This window comes from Mus caroli, unplaced genomic scaffold (assembly GCF_978045245.1).
Source record: "Mus caroli unplaced genomic scaffold, Mus_caroli_1 scaffold_17, whole genome shotgun sequence".
In the NCBI taxonomy this organism is placed as follows: Eukaryota; Metazoa; Chordata; class Mammalia; order Rodentia; family Muridae; genus Mus; species Mus caroli.
This window is the reverse complement of record NW_028227272.1, coordinates 42,931,832-42,946,796: the sequence shown is the minus strand read 5'-3', so window position 1 is coordinate 42,946,796 and position 14,965 is coordinate 42,931,832. Positions and strand designations below refer to the sequence as shown.

Sequence of the window (14,965 nt, the reverse complement as noted above, 5' to 3'; positions counted from 1 at the left end):
CCCCCACACACACACACACCTCCCAGTTTTCGTGAACAGTTCTGCTACTTCTGAGCATGTTTGTCCACCTCTCTCTCTCACTGTTCAACTACTCAACTTTTAAATGCTTCTGTCCTTTTTCTGCTCTGAACATTTTAGGTTCTCATTTTCTACCACTGTCCCTTCTACAAGCAATACCCGTTCCTGTGGCCAGGGAAGAAGATTCCGGCGCCCTGGGCAAACACCACGAGTGTGCAGAAACTGATCCTCTTCTTGGAGACCACCCTGAGTGAGCGAGATCCACGTGGGGCCTTCCATGTCTCCCAGGCCATCCTCACGCCAAGAGTGAAGACTATTGCCCGAGGCCTGGTGGGGGGCCTCAAGAACACACTAGTTCACAGGTAAGAGGTAGCTCCTACCCCACAGGTAGGGGTTGTCTTATTGTTTCATTGGTGGTGGTAGCTGATTGATTGTTTGGTTTGGTTTGGTTTGGTTGATTGATTGGGTGGGTGAGTTGATTGGTTGATTAGTTGACATTTTGGTACGGTTTGGACTGGCCTTGAACTCACAATCTTCCTGTCTTTGCTTCCCTGATACTGTACTTACAGGTTTACATACTTAGTGCTATCCCCCAGAAGAAGTTTCACACATACAAACTCCCTCTCCCTCTCCCTCTCCCTCTCCCTCTCCCTCTCCCTCTCCCTCTCCCTCTCCCTCTCTCTATCCCTCTCCCTCTCTCCCTCCCTCTCCCTCTCTCTCTCCCCCTCTCCCTCTCCCTCTCTCTCTCCCCCCTCTCTCCCCTCTCCCTCTCTCCCCCTCCTCCTCCTCTTCTTTTTTTAATATATTTTATTACGTATTTTCCTCAATTACATTTCCAATGCTATCCCAAAAGTCCCCCATACCCTCCCCCTCTCCCCCATTTCCCTACCCACCCATTCCCATTTTTTTTTTTTTTTTTTTTTTGGCCCTGGCGTTCCCCTGTACTGGGGCATATAAAGTTTGTATGTCCAATGGGCCTCTCTTTCCAGTGATGGCCGACTAGGCCATCTTTTGATACATATGCAGCTAGAGTCAAGAGCTCCAGGGTACTGGTTAGTTCATAATGTTGTACCACCTATAGGGTTGCAGGTCCCTTTAGCTCCTTGGGTACTTTCTCCAGTTCCTCCATTGGGAGCCCTGTGATCCATCCAATAGCTGACTGTGAGCATCCACTTCTGTGTTTGCTAGGCCCCGGCATCGTCTCACAAGAGACAGCTATATCAGGGTCCTTTCAGCAAAATCTTGCTAGTGTATGCAATGGTGTCAGCATTTGGAAGATGATTATGGGATGGATCCCTGGGTATGGCAGTCTCTAGATGGTCCATCCTTTCGTCACAGCTCCAATCTTTGTTTCTGTAACTCCTTCCATGGATGTTTTGTTCCCAATTCTAAAAAGGGGTACAGTGACCCCACTTTGGTCTTCATTCTTCTTGAGTTTCATGTGTTTAGCAGATTGTATTATATATCTTGGGTATCCTAAGTTTTGGGCTAATATCCACTTATCAGTGAGTACATATTGTGTGAGTTCCTTTGTGATTGTGTTACCTCACTCAGGATGATGCCCTCCAGGTCCATCCATTTGCCCCTCCTCCTCTTCTTCTTCTTCTTCCTCCTCCTCCTCTTCCTCTCTCCCCTCTCTCCCTCCCCCTCCCCTTAGGCTGTGGAGATAGCTCCATTAGTAAACTTCTTCTCTTACAAGCATGAAGATCTGATTTCCAGAACCTTTGCAAAAACAATTCAGAGCACAGTGAGCCCACGTGATCCCAGAAACCAACACTGGAGAAGTAGAGACAGCTGGGTTCCTGAGGCTAACTGTCTGACAAACCTAACTTAATTGGCGAGTTCCAGGCCAGCAAGAGACTCTCTAAAACCAAATGGATTATATCTAAAGAATGAGAGCCATGGTTGTCTTCTGGCCTCCCACACAAGTACATACACATGTACCTACACACAACTATATCTGCACACACATCACACATCTCACACACACACACACACACAAAACATTTAAATTGATTTTATTTTGGATAAACAACAGTAAAACTTTGAGAATTACAAAAACAAAAACATAAAACACACCATTTTGGAAAGCTGTGGATTCTAGGGGTAGTATATGAATCACACTCTAAGAATCCTTTGACACTTTATTAAAGTGTTTGCACTATTCCATAAATATTCACTATATTTTGATACTATGACAAGTACTCTGAGCCAATGTCACCGAGTGGCTTTTTTTTTTTTTGACACACACCCATGGCAATCCTCTTACTGCCCACACAGCTGACTGGGATACTCACTGTTTAAAAAGTACTAAAGTTTGTCATGCTTCATGCTAGGGACTGTGGGATGGTCCTCCAGGAGTTTGTTCTTTCTTCTTTCATGACCATGATTGAGTCTTGAGTACCATGCCACAGCCTCAAATACTCCCTTGGGCTAGGATTAGGTCTGATATACGGATAAACGAGGATGATCTAGTCATTTTGTATGAGATGATATTCTTCGTCCTGGGCACCAGTGAATGATGGATAGAGGATGGCAAGAAAGCATATTACATGTATATGCACATTTGGGTAATATGTAGATTGTGTATGTGTAGAAGTGTGTATGTGTATAATGTATATGAGTATATATGTATATGACAAATATGTATATAGAGGATATTATAAATTCCCTTTTCAGTAGGCTATCCATTGTAATACAAGTTGAAGAAACTGATGTATTTAGGTTTTTTTAAAAAGATATTTACAAGTATCTGTTTAGTTCTTGAGTTCTGAGTAGTGACTAGAGTTTGAATAATGAATAATGAATAATGAAAGCTGTGTTTAGTCACATCACATGTCCAGTTACATGCCCAGTCATATGCCCAGTCCGTCAGTCACATGACCATTCACATGATAGTCACATGACCAGTCAGTTACATGCCCAGTCAGTCACATGCCCAGTCACATGACAGTCACATGCCCAGTCACATGACCAGTCAGTCACATGTCTAGTCAGTTACATGCCCAGTCACATGCCTAGTCACACTCATTTGGTTCTGAGTTTGAGAAACATGGTTTCAGATAATAGCCATGTGCTTAGTCAGGTGTTTTAAAGGCAAGCAGTGTTCTTGCTTTGTGCTGAGAACTCCTGATAATGTCAACCATGGACTGAAGATGGGCCCATTTCCATGCAGCCCTTCAAAAGTCTTAACGAAATCAACTGTGTTCAGCTGGCCATGGTGCTGCATACCTGCAATCCCCAGCAGTTGGAAGGCTGAGGCAAGGGGATTGTGAGTTCAAAGCCAGGAGAAGCTATGACTAGGCTACATGCTAACACTCTTTGGGAACAAGGGTATGGTAGAGTGAAACCCTGTCTGTAGCCCAGGCTGGCCTCAAACTGACTGCTTGCAGTCCTCCTGACTCAGTCTCCAAGAGTGTTGGGATTCTAAGTGTGAGCTAACAAGCGAACCAAATGAAATCAAAGCAATCAAACAATCAACCTTAATCCAGTGTGGTATCTCTTAAAAGGACCTAGAATTATGCATTTTCTTTTTTTTTTAAATATATGTTCAAGTTCCTATTCCATTTTCTTCATTCTTTGGGTAAACTTGTAGGTTAATGTTACTCATTCAGTAAAAGTGAAGTTTTCTGTATGTCCAGAAAAACAGAAAGAGTACCTGGGAAGAGGCAGATGGAGAGACACAGAGGACTCCTGTAGCCTTTGCCCCATAGTCTTTTAGCAAAATCTAACATGAACATGTCTATACCTGAGTGAAGACCAGTCCACTGCAAATCTGTGTGGGCCGCCAAAGAAGCTATTGCACGCGAAGGATAGGTCCTTTATTCTGAGTAAAAGGCACCCTTTTGCAAATGCTTTTATTTGATTCTTAAATCCGGGCCAGTGTTTTGACATGGAGAAGGGGCACGCCATGTAAGGCCCCTTGTGGGTCCTAATGTACGCAGTATTCAGGGAAGCTAAGTGATCCAGCATCACAGATTACACCTAAGATTACAGCCCCTGTGAGAGCCAAGAGCCTGTGAGGTCTGCCGGGCTTCCGTCTGTGTAGTGCTGGGCACTGCTGTGAGCAGAAAGAATGTCTGAGCTTTATTTCCTAGTGTCCCTAGGCCCCCGTGATTGAGTTAGTAGTCCCTGGATCTAGTCAGTTCACACTAGTTACAGCTGGTAATCCACACTATCACTAGTCTCGTGTCCTGCTTTCTTAGTCTTGCTGCCAATGAATGATGCCTCTCTGTTTAATGGTCATGAAGATGAGCGCAAAGGCAAGGTCTCCCAGCTGGTAGTGAGAATGTGTCCCTCAAATGAGTAGCTCTCTTGGCATCCTCACCCTTTCTGGTCATGGGAATATTAGGAGTGTGGTCCTACATTCCTGTGCCTACACATCAGTGGAGCAGGAACGTGGCTGTGGTTAGGAGTCTGTTGCCAAGTGCCGGCAAATCACATGACTGTCATTTCACAACTGAATAATCGTGGGCTCTCCCCCTGAGCACCAGTGCCCTGAAGACTGTCTGTACTGGCTAACTGTACAGGGGTGCTACATAGCTGATTCCGAGCACTGATCAACAGCTCAAACCCAGGGAAGATCCAGTGTGTCTTTCTACTGGGGACCAGGTAGTTTCCTTGGTAGGAAGCTAATTCCCAACTTTCAGATCCACTTGGAACATGAGAATCTGTTGTTCACATTGGTTCATCACCCTGGAAGAAAGCCACAAACATATAGAGACAATTCAACCTGGATTTCTGTTGTAGCTTTCCTCAGACTGGAAAACACCTGATCCAAAGGGCTCACCGTGAGTCAGGATGCAGGCAGGAGGCCTGGAGTTGAAACCTGTAGGGTCCCTATTAATGTCACTGAATTATGTCCCCTCTCTTCAAATCCTTGTATTAAAATAATAATTCAACCAGGTTTAGTGGTGCATACCTTTAGACCTAGCACTCCAGTGGCAGAGGCAGACAGATCTTTTCGAGTTCAAGGCCACCCAGACCTATGTACTGAGCCCCTCCCTTAAGTAAAGGTGAGTACATTTAGAGACATTGCATTTTAAAGAGAGAATTAAGTTAAAAGGCTATTACGGTGGGTTCTAATCTACTCACATTGAAGTCCAAAGGAAACTTAAACCCAGAGACAATAGAAGAGAAGCAAGACAGTGTAAACCTGTAATCCCAGCATCCATGCAGAGGAGGGGACAGTCAAGGTCATCTTTGAAAATGTAATATGATCTCCAAAAACAAGCAAAAGGCAAGAGACTACAGGAATATGTGTGTGCATACAGAGAAAATGACACATAGGTTGCTGAGGGGAGGGCATGAGGAGGAGGAAATCTCCTGCAATAGAGAATAAGGGCTTCAGAATAAAAACAGCCCAATAGCATCTCAACCTTGATCGGGTAGCCTCTAGAACAGGGGAACATAATTCCAGTTCTTTAAAGTCAACAGTGTGTGTGTTGCTATGACAGAGTAAGTGAGCTAACACAGTCCCCTGGACAATCGGGTGTCCCTGCACATGTCCTTGAGATCTCTGAGATGGGCTTTTCTTCACCACTTAACCTGGAAAGTATGAATTTATAGTCTGCAAAGGGTCGGGGCTGCTTCTAACCGTCAAGTATCATTTCCCCAGAATGACCAGCAGGTGGCGCAGGATCTCCAAACATAGGTTCTGGCCAGGGATCCTTTGAATCCTAAGTGTTACAAGCTCACTACTACTGTGTCCTTCATGTGGGACTGCTGGGAAATTTTGGCCTTTGTCTGAGAGTTCTGTGTTCTTCAGCCCCACTTCCCAACACTTTGTTGTGTGGATATATAAGAGGTTTCCTATCCCTACTCCCCCAAGTGTTTCTCTCTCTACCTCTTTACTCTTTTGTTTATGATCCCTTTCCTTTGCCAAATACAGGACACTGCTCTAAGCAGCCATTGCTCTGAACACTTTCCATATACTATCTTTCTGATTCAACCTGTTTCACAGAGAAGAGTAGCTAACAGACAAGGAATTTTAGTAAGTTAAGACCATCAAGAGTCCCAACTAAAAATAGAAGGACTTTTGTACCACAACCAGCTAATACAATTTTTTTTTAAAAAAGTGATTTGATCAATAAGACTATTTCAACTCATGGCAGTGAAGTCTCTGCTGACTGAGAGAAGAGCTGAGGTCTTAACATCACTCTTTCTAGAAGACTACGAAATGAGGGTACATCAGTGGAAGGCAGCTTCAGTGGAGGATAGAAATGGGGTGCGGTAGGAGCCAGAGAGTTACAGAAGAGAGGGACCATGGATGTTAGCTAGAGCAAATCCAACCCAAAGGGTTCCTACACGTGCAATAATCAACTGCAGGCCAGTTTCTACCTTCCTTTGCTGGGTATTTAGTGGGCTGTGTTTACTGTGAGGCAAGGTTCTTCTCTTCCTCTGTGGCTCCTCACACGTATGTCACACTGGATTGAAAGTGTTATTTACATCATGAGCTCTGAGCCTCTGACACACCGGAAGTCTTCTGTTTATCAAATAACCCCAGCAACTGTATTCAAGAGACAGCTGATTAAATATTAATCTACTAAAGAGCCATGAGCAGTACTAGGATAACTATCTCTGTGGAAAGTGAACCCTGGCCTTTTGTTTAAAAAAAAAAAACTGGTAGTTTTTAAAAAGTAAGATAAAATCCGCTGAATCTTTCAGAAGGAACTGTGGAAGGAAGGAAATCTTTGTGAATTGGAAGTGAATGTGTTTCTTAAGCAAATCACAGAAATTAAAAAACAAACAAAAAAAAAATGATGGGGGATTGGAGGGATGGCGGGAGTTATGAGCACTCACTGGAGAGGTGGCTAAGCCGAAGACACAAGTTCAGGTCTCAGCCTATAACTTCAGCTCCAGGGGATCCAACTCCCTCTTCTAGATTCTGTGAACACCTCTGTACACACATGCACATACCACCGTGAGGGCACACACACATACACACACACACACATACAGACACACATACAGACACACACACACACACACACACAGTCTACATACACATGCACATGCCCCCATAAGGACACATCCACATAAATAAATCTTTTTAAAGAAAAAAAGATAACAAATTGCACTCCATCAAAATTAAAAAATCCAGGTTTATCAAAATATTTTGTTGAGAAAAATACAAGGTAAAAGAAATGTCTGCCAAATATATCTGACAAAAGGCTAGTATCCCAGATGTAAAAATGTTTCTAAAACTTAACATTTAAAAGAAGAAAGAAGGAATAATATCAAGCCATATTGTGTGAAACTCTCGGAGAACAAATACAAAAATGGAAAATAATAAAAAAATGATTAAAAAGTAGGTGGAAGAATTGTTAAAGTGATGAATACATGGGTACTTGCAAGAAAAAGGTACACAAATCCAGTCTGCATTCCCAGCAATCCTCCTGCTTCAACCTTCCAACCTTCCATGGGCTAGGATCACAGACATGCATGAGTGGCCACACTTGGTTTAGAATGACTAGATTTCACAACAGTAGTGGGACCAATTTTTAGGGAGAACTTTAACAGTCCGGAGCTTTTCTGTTCTGTTGTTGTGACTGTAAAGTGGGGTGGCCCCCTCGAGGAAAGCTCTGGCAGTTTCTTATAAAACTAAATATAAATAACCCTATCATAGACCAGTCCTGTCCCTTGATTTTTATCCAAGTAGAATAAAAGATGATGCCCATAAAAAAGACTCATAAAAGAATGCCCATAATAGTTTATTCATAATGACTGCAAATTAAAAACAGTCAGTGTACCTACCAATAGGAAAATGGATAGGTTATGTTGTATTCATACAGAATGATGGTGATGTGCTGATAGATACGTGGCAAGCAAAATACTAAAATAGCAGTGGCAAGAGATAGGGGCGGGTCCATTTACTGTAAAACCTCTTTCAATTTGCCATATGTTTGATTATTTTTTTTTTTACGAGGAACCCTAAGAACCTAACAATAGAGGACTGTTGGACTCTGTGTTACGAGGTCCTGTTAATGTGGCTGTCCATTTGATGCTAGAAGCAAATAGTCGTTTGCATAACAGAAACCTTGGAGAGGTTAGTTCTGGTGGAAGCCTGATCAGTATGCATGGAGATATAAAGCTTATGTGTTTCTGACACACATTGTGTAGTGACAGAAACGGCTCATTCCCTTTGCTGCTGTTGTCACTTTAACCCTAACTATCTGTTTATCCTCTTTTTCACCTAACCCTTTCTCCATGTAGGAATCTCCCTGCCATCCTTGATTGGGTGAAGACTCAGAAGCCTGGCGCCATGGGTGTCAACATCATCACATCTGACTTCGTGGACCTGATAGACTTCGCCACGACTGTGATTGAGTTGAATGACCTTCTAGAGGATCGAGCTCTGACTAAGTGTTGAACTGATGCTTTGTTTAATTGGAGGTTGAGGTTGTTGATACAAGGTAGGATTCTAGAGGGTTCTAGGAAAGATGACTCACTTGTAGGCAGTCATGGGGAAGTGAGGAAGAGAAAGAAGGTCCTCTCTCTTTCCTCACATAGCTATTTGGACTTAAAAAGAAATCTAAGGGTTTCCCATGCATTTTCCCCCAAAGACAGTTTTACAAACTTAAGTCTAAGAGAAGAATGCATGTTTCCTATGGTTAACATCAGGATCTCCCCAGTGGCTTGTGGTGGCAAATGGAAGATGGAAGCATCCTTTTCAGGTTCTGTGGCCTATGCAACATCCTAACTGGCCCAGCTTCCTCTTGTCTTCTGCGGTCATTTGAGCCTGTATGAAGACTAAATCAGAAAGGCCTTCCTGATCAGAAGAATGGCACACTCGAGCGTGGACCACCCTGAGAGCTCTCTGCCATTAACCCAGAGCTCTAAGGGGCTCCTACGGAGCCAAGAACCAGGTCTCTCATGAACTGTATAGTATCACCACTTTCTACGAGAGCAAGATATGTTTATTATCACAATGCTCAGCCACAGGCTGGCTCTGCGTATCTTGGGCTAGAAGTGGGCACCTTTATTCTTCATATAAGCAGTGCACCCTACCCTTGGCATAAGAAAACGTATTTTCTTATTTTAATGTATTTTGGGCCCTATCTTTAAAATGATAGGGATAGTAGTTGGAAAGTCTTTTATGTGAGGGCCCAATACAGACTAACGATGCATGTTGGTTGCATGCCAGAGTTCTTTGATTTCGTTCTGTAACCTTCTCCCCAAGCGACTATCAGGCAAGTACCTGGATCATTTTGGCAAAGTCCTCTGGAGTAAGGTCTTCAAGCCTGATAGCAGAATCCTGTTTTATTGGTTATCTGTCTGGGACCTGGTCTGCTGCACGACACAATGCTTGTCTATGACACCATGGAGGAGGCTGACACAGGATGCGTGGGAACGTGCACTGGAGTTAAAGGACGATGGTCCAAGTGGGTTTGGAGCCAGTCTGTTACTCTTTGCAAACAAGACTACCTCGGGGACATTTAGCATGACTCGTATGTCATCCAGTGAGGAAAAAAAAAGCAATGTTGGACATTTCTGCTTGTTTTTCCATTTAGTCTACTTCCTGTGAGTTGTTCTGCCAATTGCCTTTGCACGAGGGCTTGGAGACACAAGGGGAACTTTTTTTAATTGATAAGAGGTGCTTTTTATTGATAAGAGCCCTCTTTTGTTTCATTTGCTTTGTTTGAGTATTTATTAATTTATTTATTCATAGAGTCAGGATCTGCAGTGTTCCCTGCTTGAAGAACACTCACAGATGTTTGCTGGACTTTTCCTACCCAGGATGCTGCTGTGGTCATCCACTCATGCACTGCATGGCGCATCTCAGGGGCTGTGAGTGACCTTGTAACTTTGCTGTAGGTGCCCTACCCCAACCCCAATCCTGCTGAGGACAATGTATAGGTGTGGATGCGATCCAGATCTAGGAAGCTACTGCCAAAGGCATGCACAGGGACAGAAGTGAAAGGGTCATGAGAAACTATACTACACAGGCACTTCTGTTAGAGCATTGGGAAGAGTAGAACTAGGAATAATGGCTGAGCATCCACGTGAGTGTGCTTTGCTAACCTTCAGCCCTATTTGAGAATCCCTATGGAGGTGTCAGATTCCACATTCCTACAGAGGAATATAAACAGGCAGTGCTGGGTGGGCATGCATATTTACAGAGATTGCTGGACCTTCTAGTGCTTCTCACGTCTCTCCCTTTGATTGCCTTGTCAGTTGTGCATGCTGCCTGCCGGTGGGGATATCTTGGGTGAGCTATTGAAAACATGCATGCCCCGAATGGCTGACCATCTGACCTTTCTTTCCCTAAAGTAATTTAGGCCTTGACTTTTCACTTCCATAGTTCACGGAGGCCACAGCACAAAGGCCTCTGAGAAAACCTGATTTAGCTTCTCCTGTTCTTGAGTTTGAATCCTGCCCAGAGGTGGCTTCTGGAATGTTCTTGTCAAACTTGGCAGAGCCTTTCTGCACAGGGCTTCCTCGTTGTGTAGGAGTGCATACCCTCACCATCTTCATTTCCCTTCTGTTGTGATGCTCTTCAGAGAAGCTCCCCAAACCTTAGCCTACCCTCAGGTTTTTATTTTTGTTTTTTTATTGTTGCATCCTATTTTGGTTTTGGTTTTAACTATCAGTTAGTTACAAGGGACTAAATCACTCCCTTCTGTTAACGCTTTGTTACTTGGCAAAGAGATAAGGAGGCAAGAGGAGAGGCATTCTGCTCTGTTTTGTTTGCGCCTCAGCTTTGTCCGGGTGCTTGGTGCTATGGAGCCTGGTGTGTCAGCAGGTATCCGCACCAGATGGATACCAGGTTCACTTTAAGGCTGCAGACTGTTCTGTGAACTGTTTACTTCGTTTTCTCCCTCTGCTCTTAAATACACAGTTGTATTTCACTTCTGACATTTAAGTCCACCTCAGTGTTTGCATCCTGCACCATCAAGTATAACACAGAAGCACAGAGCACTTCCAAGGCCACGTGTATGGGCCCCTTCTCCCACAGTGAGTACATGAGTGTATATTCACCGGCTCATCCATGCTGCGTTAGGGTCCCAGCCTCGCTGTTATTCTGAACGTCTGAGAGGTAGGGAGAGGATTATTCACAGTTCCTCCCAGGGATTACTCAACTCTCTGCCCCAAGAAAAGGCTTCCAATGTGGGAAAAGCTGCATGCATTCTGTGCCTTGAAGACCAGGCAGAAACGTAAGTGAATTGGACAGAGAAAAAGTAGAACATGGGCCCCAGGGCTCATTCTGCCATAGTTACAAGTGAGAGCTCTGACCCAAATATATCACATGTTCTCTAATATCTGGGGAGTCATTCAGATTTTAAAAAAAAAGGTTCTCATAGTTATTCAGAATCAACTTCAAGAGCAGCTAAAATGCTGCTTGATTAACTTAGTTGGGGTTCATTCCTGTTTGGAAATTTAACTGGGTTCTTCCTGAACTCTCTACACCATTCCAACACAGCCATATTTTCTTAATGGCCCAGATCTAGATGCTCTAGGTCTCTGTGGCTTAGAACGGTGTCTCAGGGCTTGAATACCGAGTTTATCACAAGTTCCGAGTATGTTATGGATGGAGACAATTTTCTTCCGATAGAACGGAGAGGTCAGGATGGAAGAGATTGGTGAGTGTTTAAGGATTTGGTCTGAGACCATGGCAGATCTTAGAGGTCATGCAAAAAACAAAACAAAAAAAAAAAAAACTTATATTTGCTGCATAAGATTTGATAGTCATTGTTTTCTCTAGTGCTGGGTCCAGACCCTGAATTTTTTAGAACTGTTAATCTAGAGTTTAGAGTTCAAATCCAATATTTTATATGCATGCAAAGAAAAGCACAAGATCTGAGGAGAGATAATGACAGACCTTAAGAATCCTGGATATTTTTTTATAGTCTCATGTTCATGTCTGGAAATTCATGCTTCTATTTAGGAAGGCAATAAAATGAAGCATTCTGAGATTAAATGAACCTTTCTGATATGTCTGGATATTCGCATTTTTTCCAGTGGTTAGGGTTAGTGTCAAGGGTCAGGGGTTAGGGTTGTAGTCAGTGGTCAGAGGTTAGGAGGCATCTCCAAAGAGACATAATACACATAAGCACAACGTGTAAGGTGGAGACCCCGAAGAAATCCAGGCTGAAAGGAAACTGCTGTTTCCTCTGAGAAGCAAAAGGACTGCACGCTGACATCATTACAGAGGTTTTATGATGTCCTTGACTGTTTGTTATGTTCTGGGAAACAGAACTGGCTAATGAATGAGCCACGGTCACGAGATCTCCTCCCTTAGCTGAGCCACTGGTCCTGGGCCAAGCTGTGATTGGTTCTTCCATGTTTAATAATGACACAAATCTCAGGTGGCTGACTCATAACTTACGAGGTCCCAGGGCTCAGCCTGAATGCCTTGTACTCCAGGGATGCACCCTTAGCATGATTCTCCCTTTTGTGCACATGTGCGGGGAGTATGGTTAGAGTCATGCAAGAGCGTGGTGCAGGCTGGTGGAGTTCGACGATGTGTTGTACATTTCAGAGTCGACATAATGTGTTGGGGCTCAGTGAAATCTGCCAAAATGTACGTGGGCCCCTGGGAGGTGGGTTTTCTCTAGAGGAAACAGTAGACATTGAGAGTATCAAACATCCAAGCTGACAGGAATCTCATTTGGTGCAGCATAGAAGAGCATAGATGTCCTTGTCAATTTCATTAACTGTCTAGTGAATCTTAACCCTCTACCACAGCTGCTTCCTTGTAGGTGATACCACAGTTTCTTTACTCAGTAGTGTCACCTTGGGACCCAGGGAGAGTGGACTGATTGAATAGCAAGTGGTGTCAGTATAAACTTCCCCTCAATTCCAGATGGTTCTAATCAGCTTGTGACTGCCCCAAGAGACCTCCTACTCCACAGCCTTTGGATTCCCCAGCTTCCTGCTGCACACACTGACACGAATGGCCGTGTCTCTTGAGCTAGCCTAACTCTGAAGCAACCCTACAATGATGCTATTGATATTCTAAAATTTATCAAACTCATTTTAAAACAAAATGGTTTGAATAAGACAATTCTCTCTTCTCTTTGGGGGAAATTCAGAAGCACATCTGTTGAGGCAACTGCATCAATCAACTTGAGGCAGTTTTCCATCACCCTTTCTCATTCCCTTCATAGAACGCTACTTTCTCCCCTCTTGTCACTAGCATCTCCATCATCCGCCAATGACTGCGTCACAAGATGCTGACAGAGACTACGCTCTGTCCATGTTGGTGGTTGCTCTTTAGCCTTCTCCAATGCACTATTCTGCCTCCTCATCCCACCCAACCATTAGAACTATGCTTAATTAGAGCCCTGAAATTGGGAACAATGTTTAATTCATATAGCACAGGCTTGCTCACAGTGTTAAGCCCACTAAGAAGCATGACACTTTGAAAAGTCATATAGGCCTCTGGCAACTCTGTATAGTTGCAATGTCACACCTGTTATCGGTTTATAGCACTAATAATATGTCAATGATAGATCTATAGTATCAAGATGATAACTCTTAGATCATGTTCTAGAAATAATAATACCTTGCTGCTATTATTACCCCAGTGTGAATAAGTATTAAATGCAGTTTGTGTATGCATTATTTGTATTATGTACATACCAACTGTAATACTTAGCCTCCCTGATCAGTAATTTAAAATTACAGAAATTGTCATAGTAAAAATCAGTCTTGGTCAGTTCAGATAATTTATATATCTGATAAATGCTGTAATGGAGATTATATTTTGTCTTCTATTCATTGATTTACGCTGCAATGCATGTGGTTTGCTAAACTTAAGAAATAATAATCAATTTTTACCAATTTTAAGGTTAGAGATAAAATTGTGCATATATGCTACTTGACACTCTGAGATGTATCTTGTGGCCTGATTGTCAATGTCGTATACACTTCACCTGCCTTCTTTCCCTCTAGGAAGTAATTGTTGAATTGTATCTCTTCTTTCTTGAAACCTGGATTAAATCACTTGATTCATCCTAAACTATTGTGAAGCCACAGTACCTCATTTTAACTGTGAAAAAAAAAAGTGTTAATAGATCTGACCATATGATGTGCTTCCTTGTGTTTGACTTGAGCCAGTTAACAAGGTTTAAACCTATTAATAAACATGAATCTTTAATAGCTGTGTTTCCTTGGTTTGAATGAACATTGCTTACTGACCTACATCTAACTTTGTTTTAAAGAGCTGAAGATTTGGTATCAAGAAGACTCGTCTAAGCCTCTCTGCCATCCCTGGGAGGCCAGAGTGTGTGGAATGTCCTCACTGTCACACCTACCACACTTCTCCCAGCGCTAGCCTTAGCACTTCAATCTTCCTGCTAAAGTTAGCCCAGACCTTAGTGACATCCCCACTTGATCACCATCTCTGCCTCACCCTCATTTGAGCAATTACTGGATGCAAAAAGACTCGGGAGACCTGGCCATGCATACGACGAATAAATAAGACTAACCTGGCCTTTCTGCTGCAGTGGAGATTACAATATTGTCTCCTTGTAATTATTTTTAATGTAATATCTAGGTTCATTTTATCTGCTCAAACACACTCCCCACTTTTTTTTTTGCCTTATACATTTCTAAAATAATGTGTTATCAAAATCAATTTAGCAGAGATGACACTAATTTTGAGCAACAGTGCATTGCATGAAGCCACATGCTGGAGAAATCATTAGGAATGAAATGGGTCTGTTAAAGCTGCCTCTGTGATTTAAGAATGATGCCATGGTAGGAATTTTCTGTCTGTGTGTAGGTGTTGCTTTTATGAATCTGACACACCTGCCTCTGGCCTACTTTCATGTGCATCATGATCAATGAATCCCTTTAAAAAAAAAAAAAAAAAAAACTAAGGTGGATTTCTGAGTTCGAGGCCAGCCTGGTCTACAGAGTGAGTCCCAGGGCACCCAGAACTACACAGAGAAACCCCATCTTAAAAAAAAACAAAAACAAAAACTAGTATATATAATGTATG

General features: G+C 42.9%; 1 protein-coding gene across 3 annotated transcripts in view; it reads left to right on the top strand.

Moving 5' to 3' along the window:
- The window catches only part of Plcxd2 (phosphatidylinositol specific phospholipase C X domain containing 2), a 53,998-nt gene extending 39,615 nt beyond the window's left edge, over positions 1 to 14,383 (top strand). For 2 of the 3 annotated variants that reach the window (XM_021184978.3, XM_021184977.3), the window contains 2 exons: positions 139 to 380; positions 8,233 to 14,382. In XM_021184978.3, the coding sequence (XP_021040637.1) occupies positions 139 to 380; positions 8,233 to 8,389 (399 nt within the window). In that variant the 3' untranslated portion in view covers positions 8,390 to 14,382. Of the gene's footprint in view, positions 1 to 138; positions 381 to 8,232 lie in introns of all 3 variants that reach the window. The other variant, XM_029470481.2, reaches the window with a different exon arrangement.
- Positions 14,384 to 14,965: the final 582 nt, after the last annotated feature.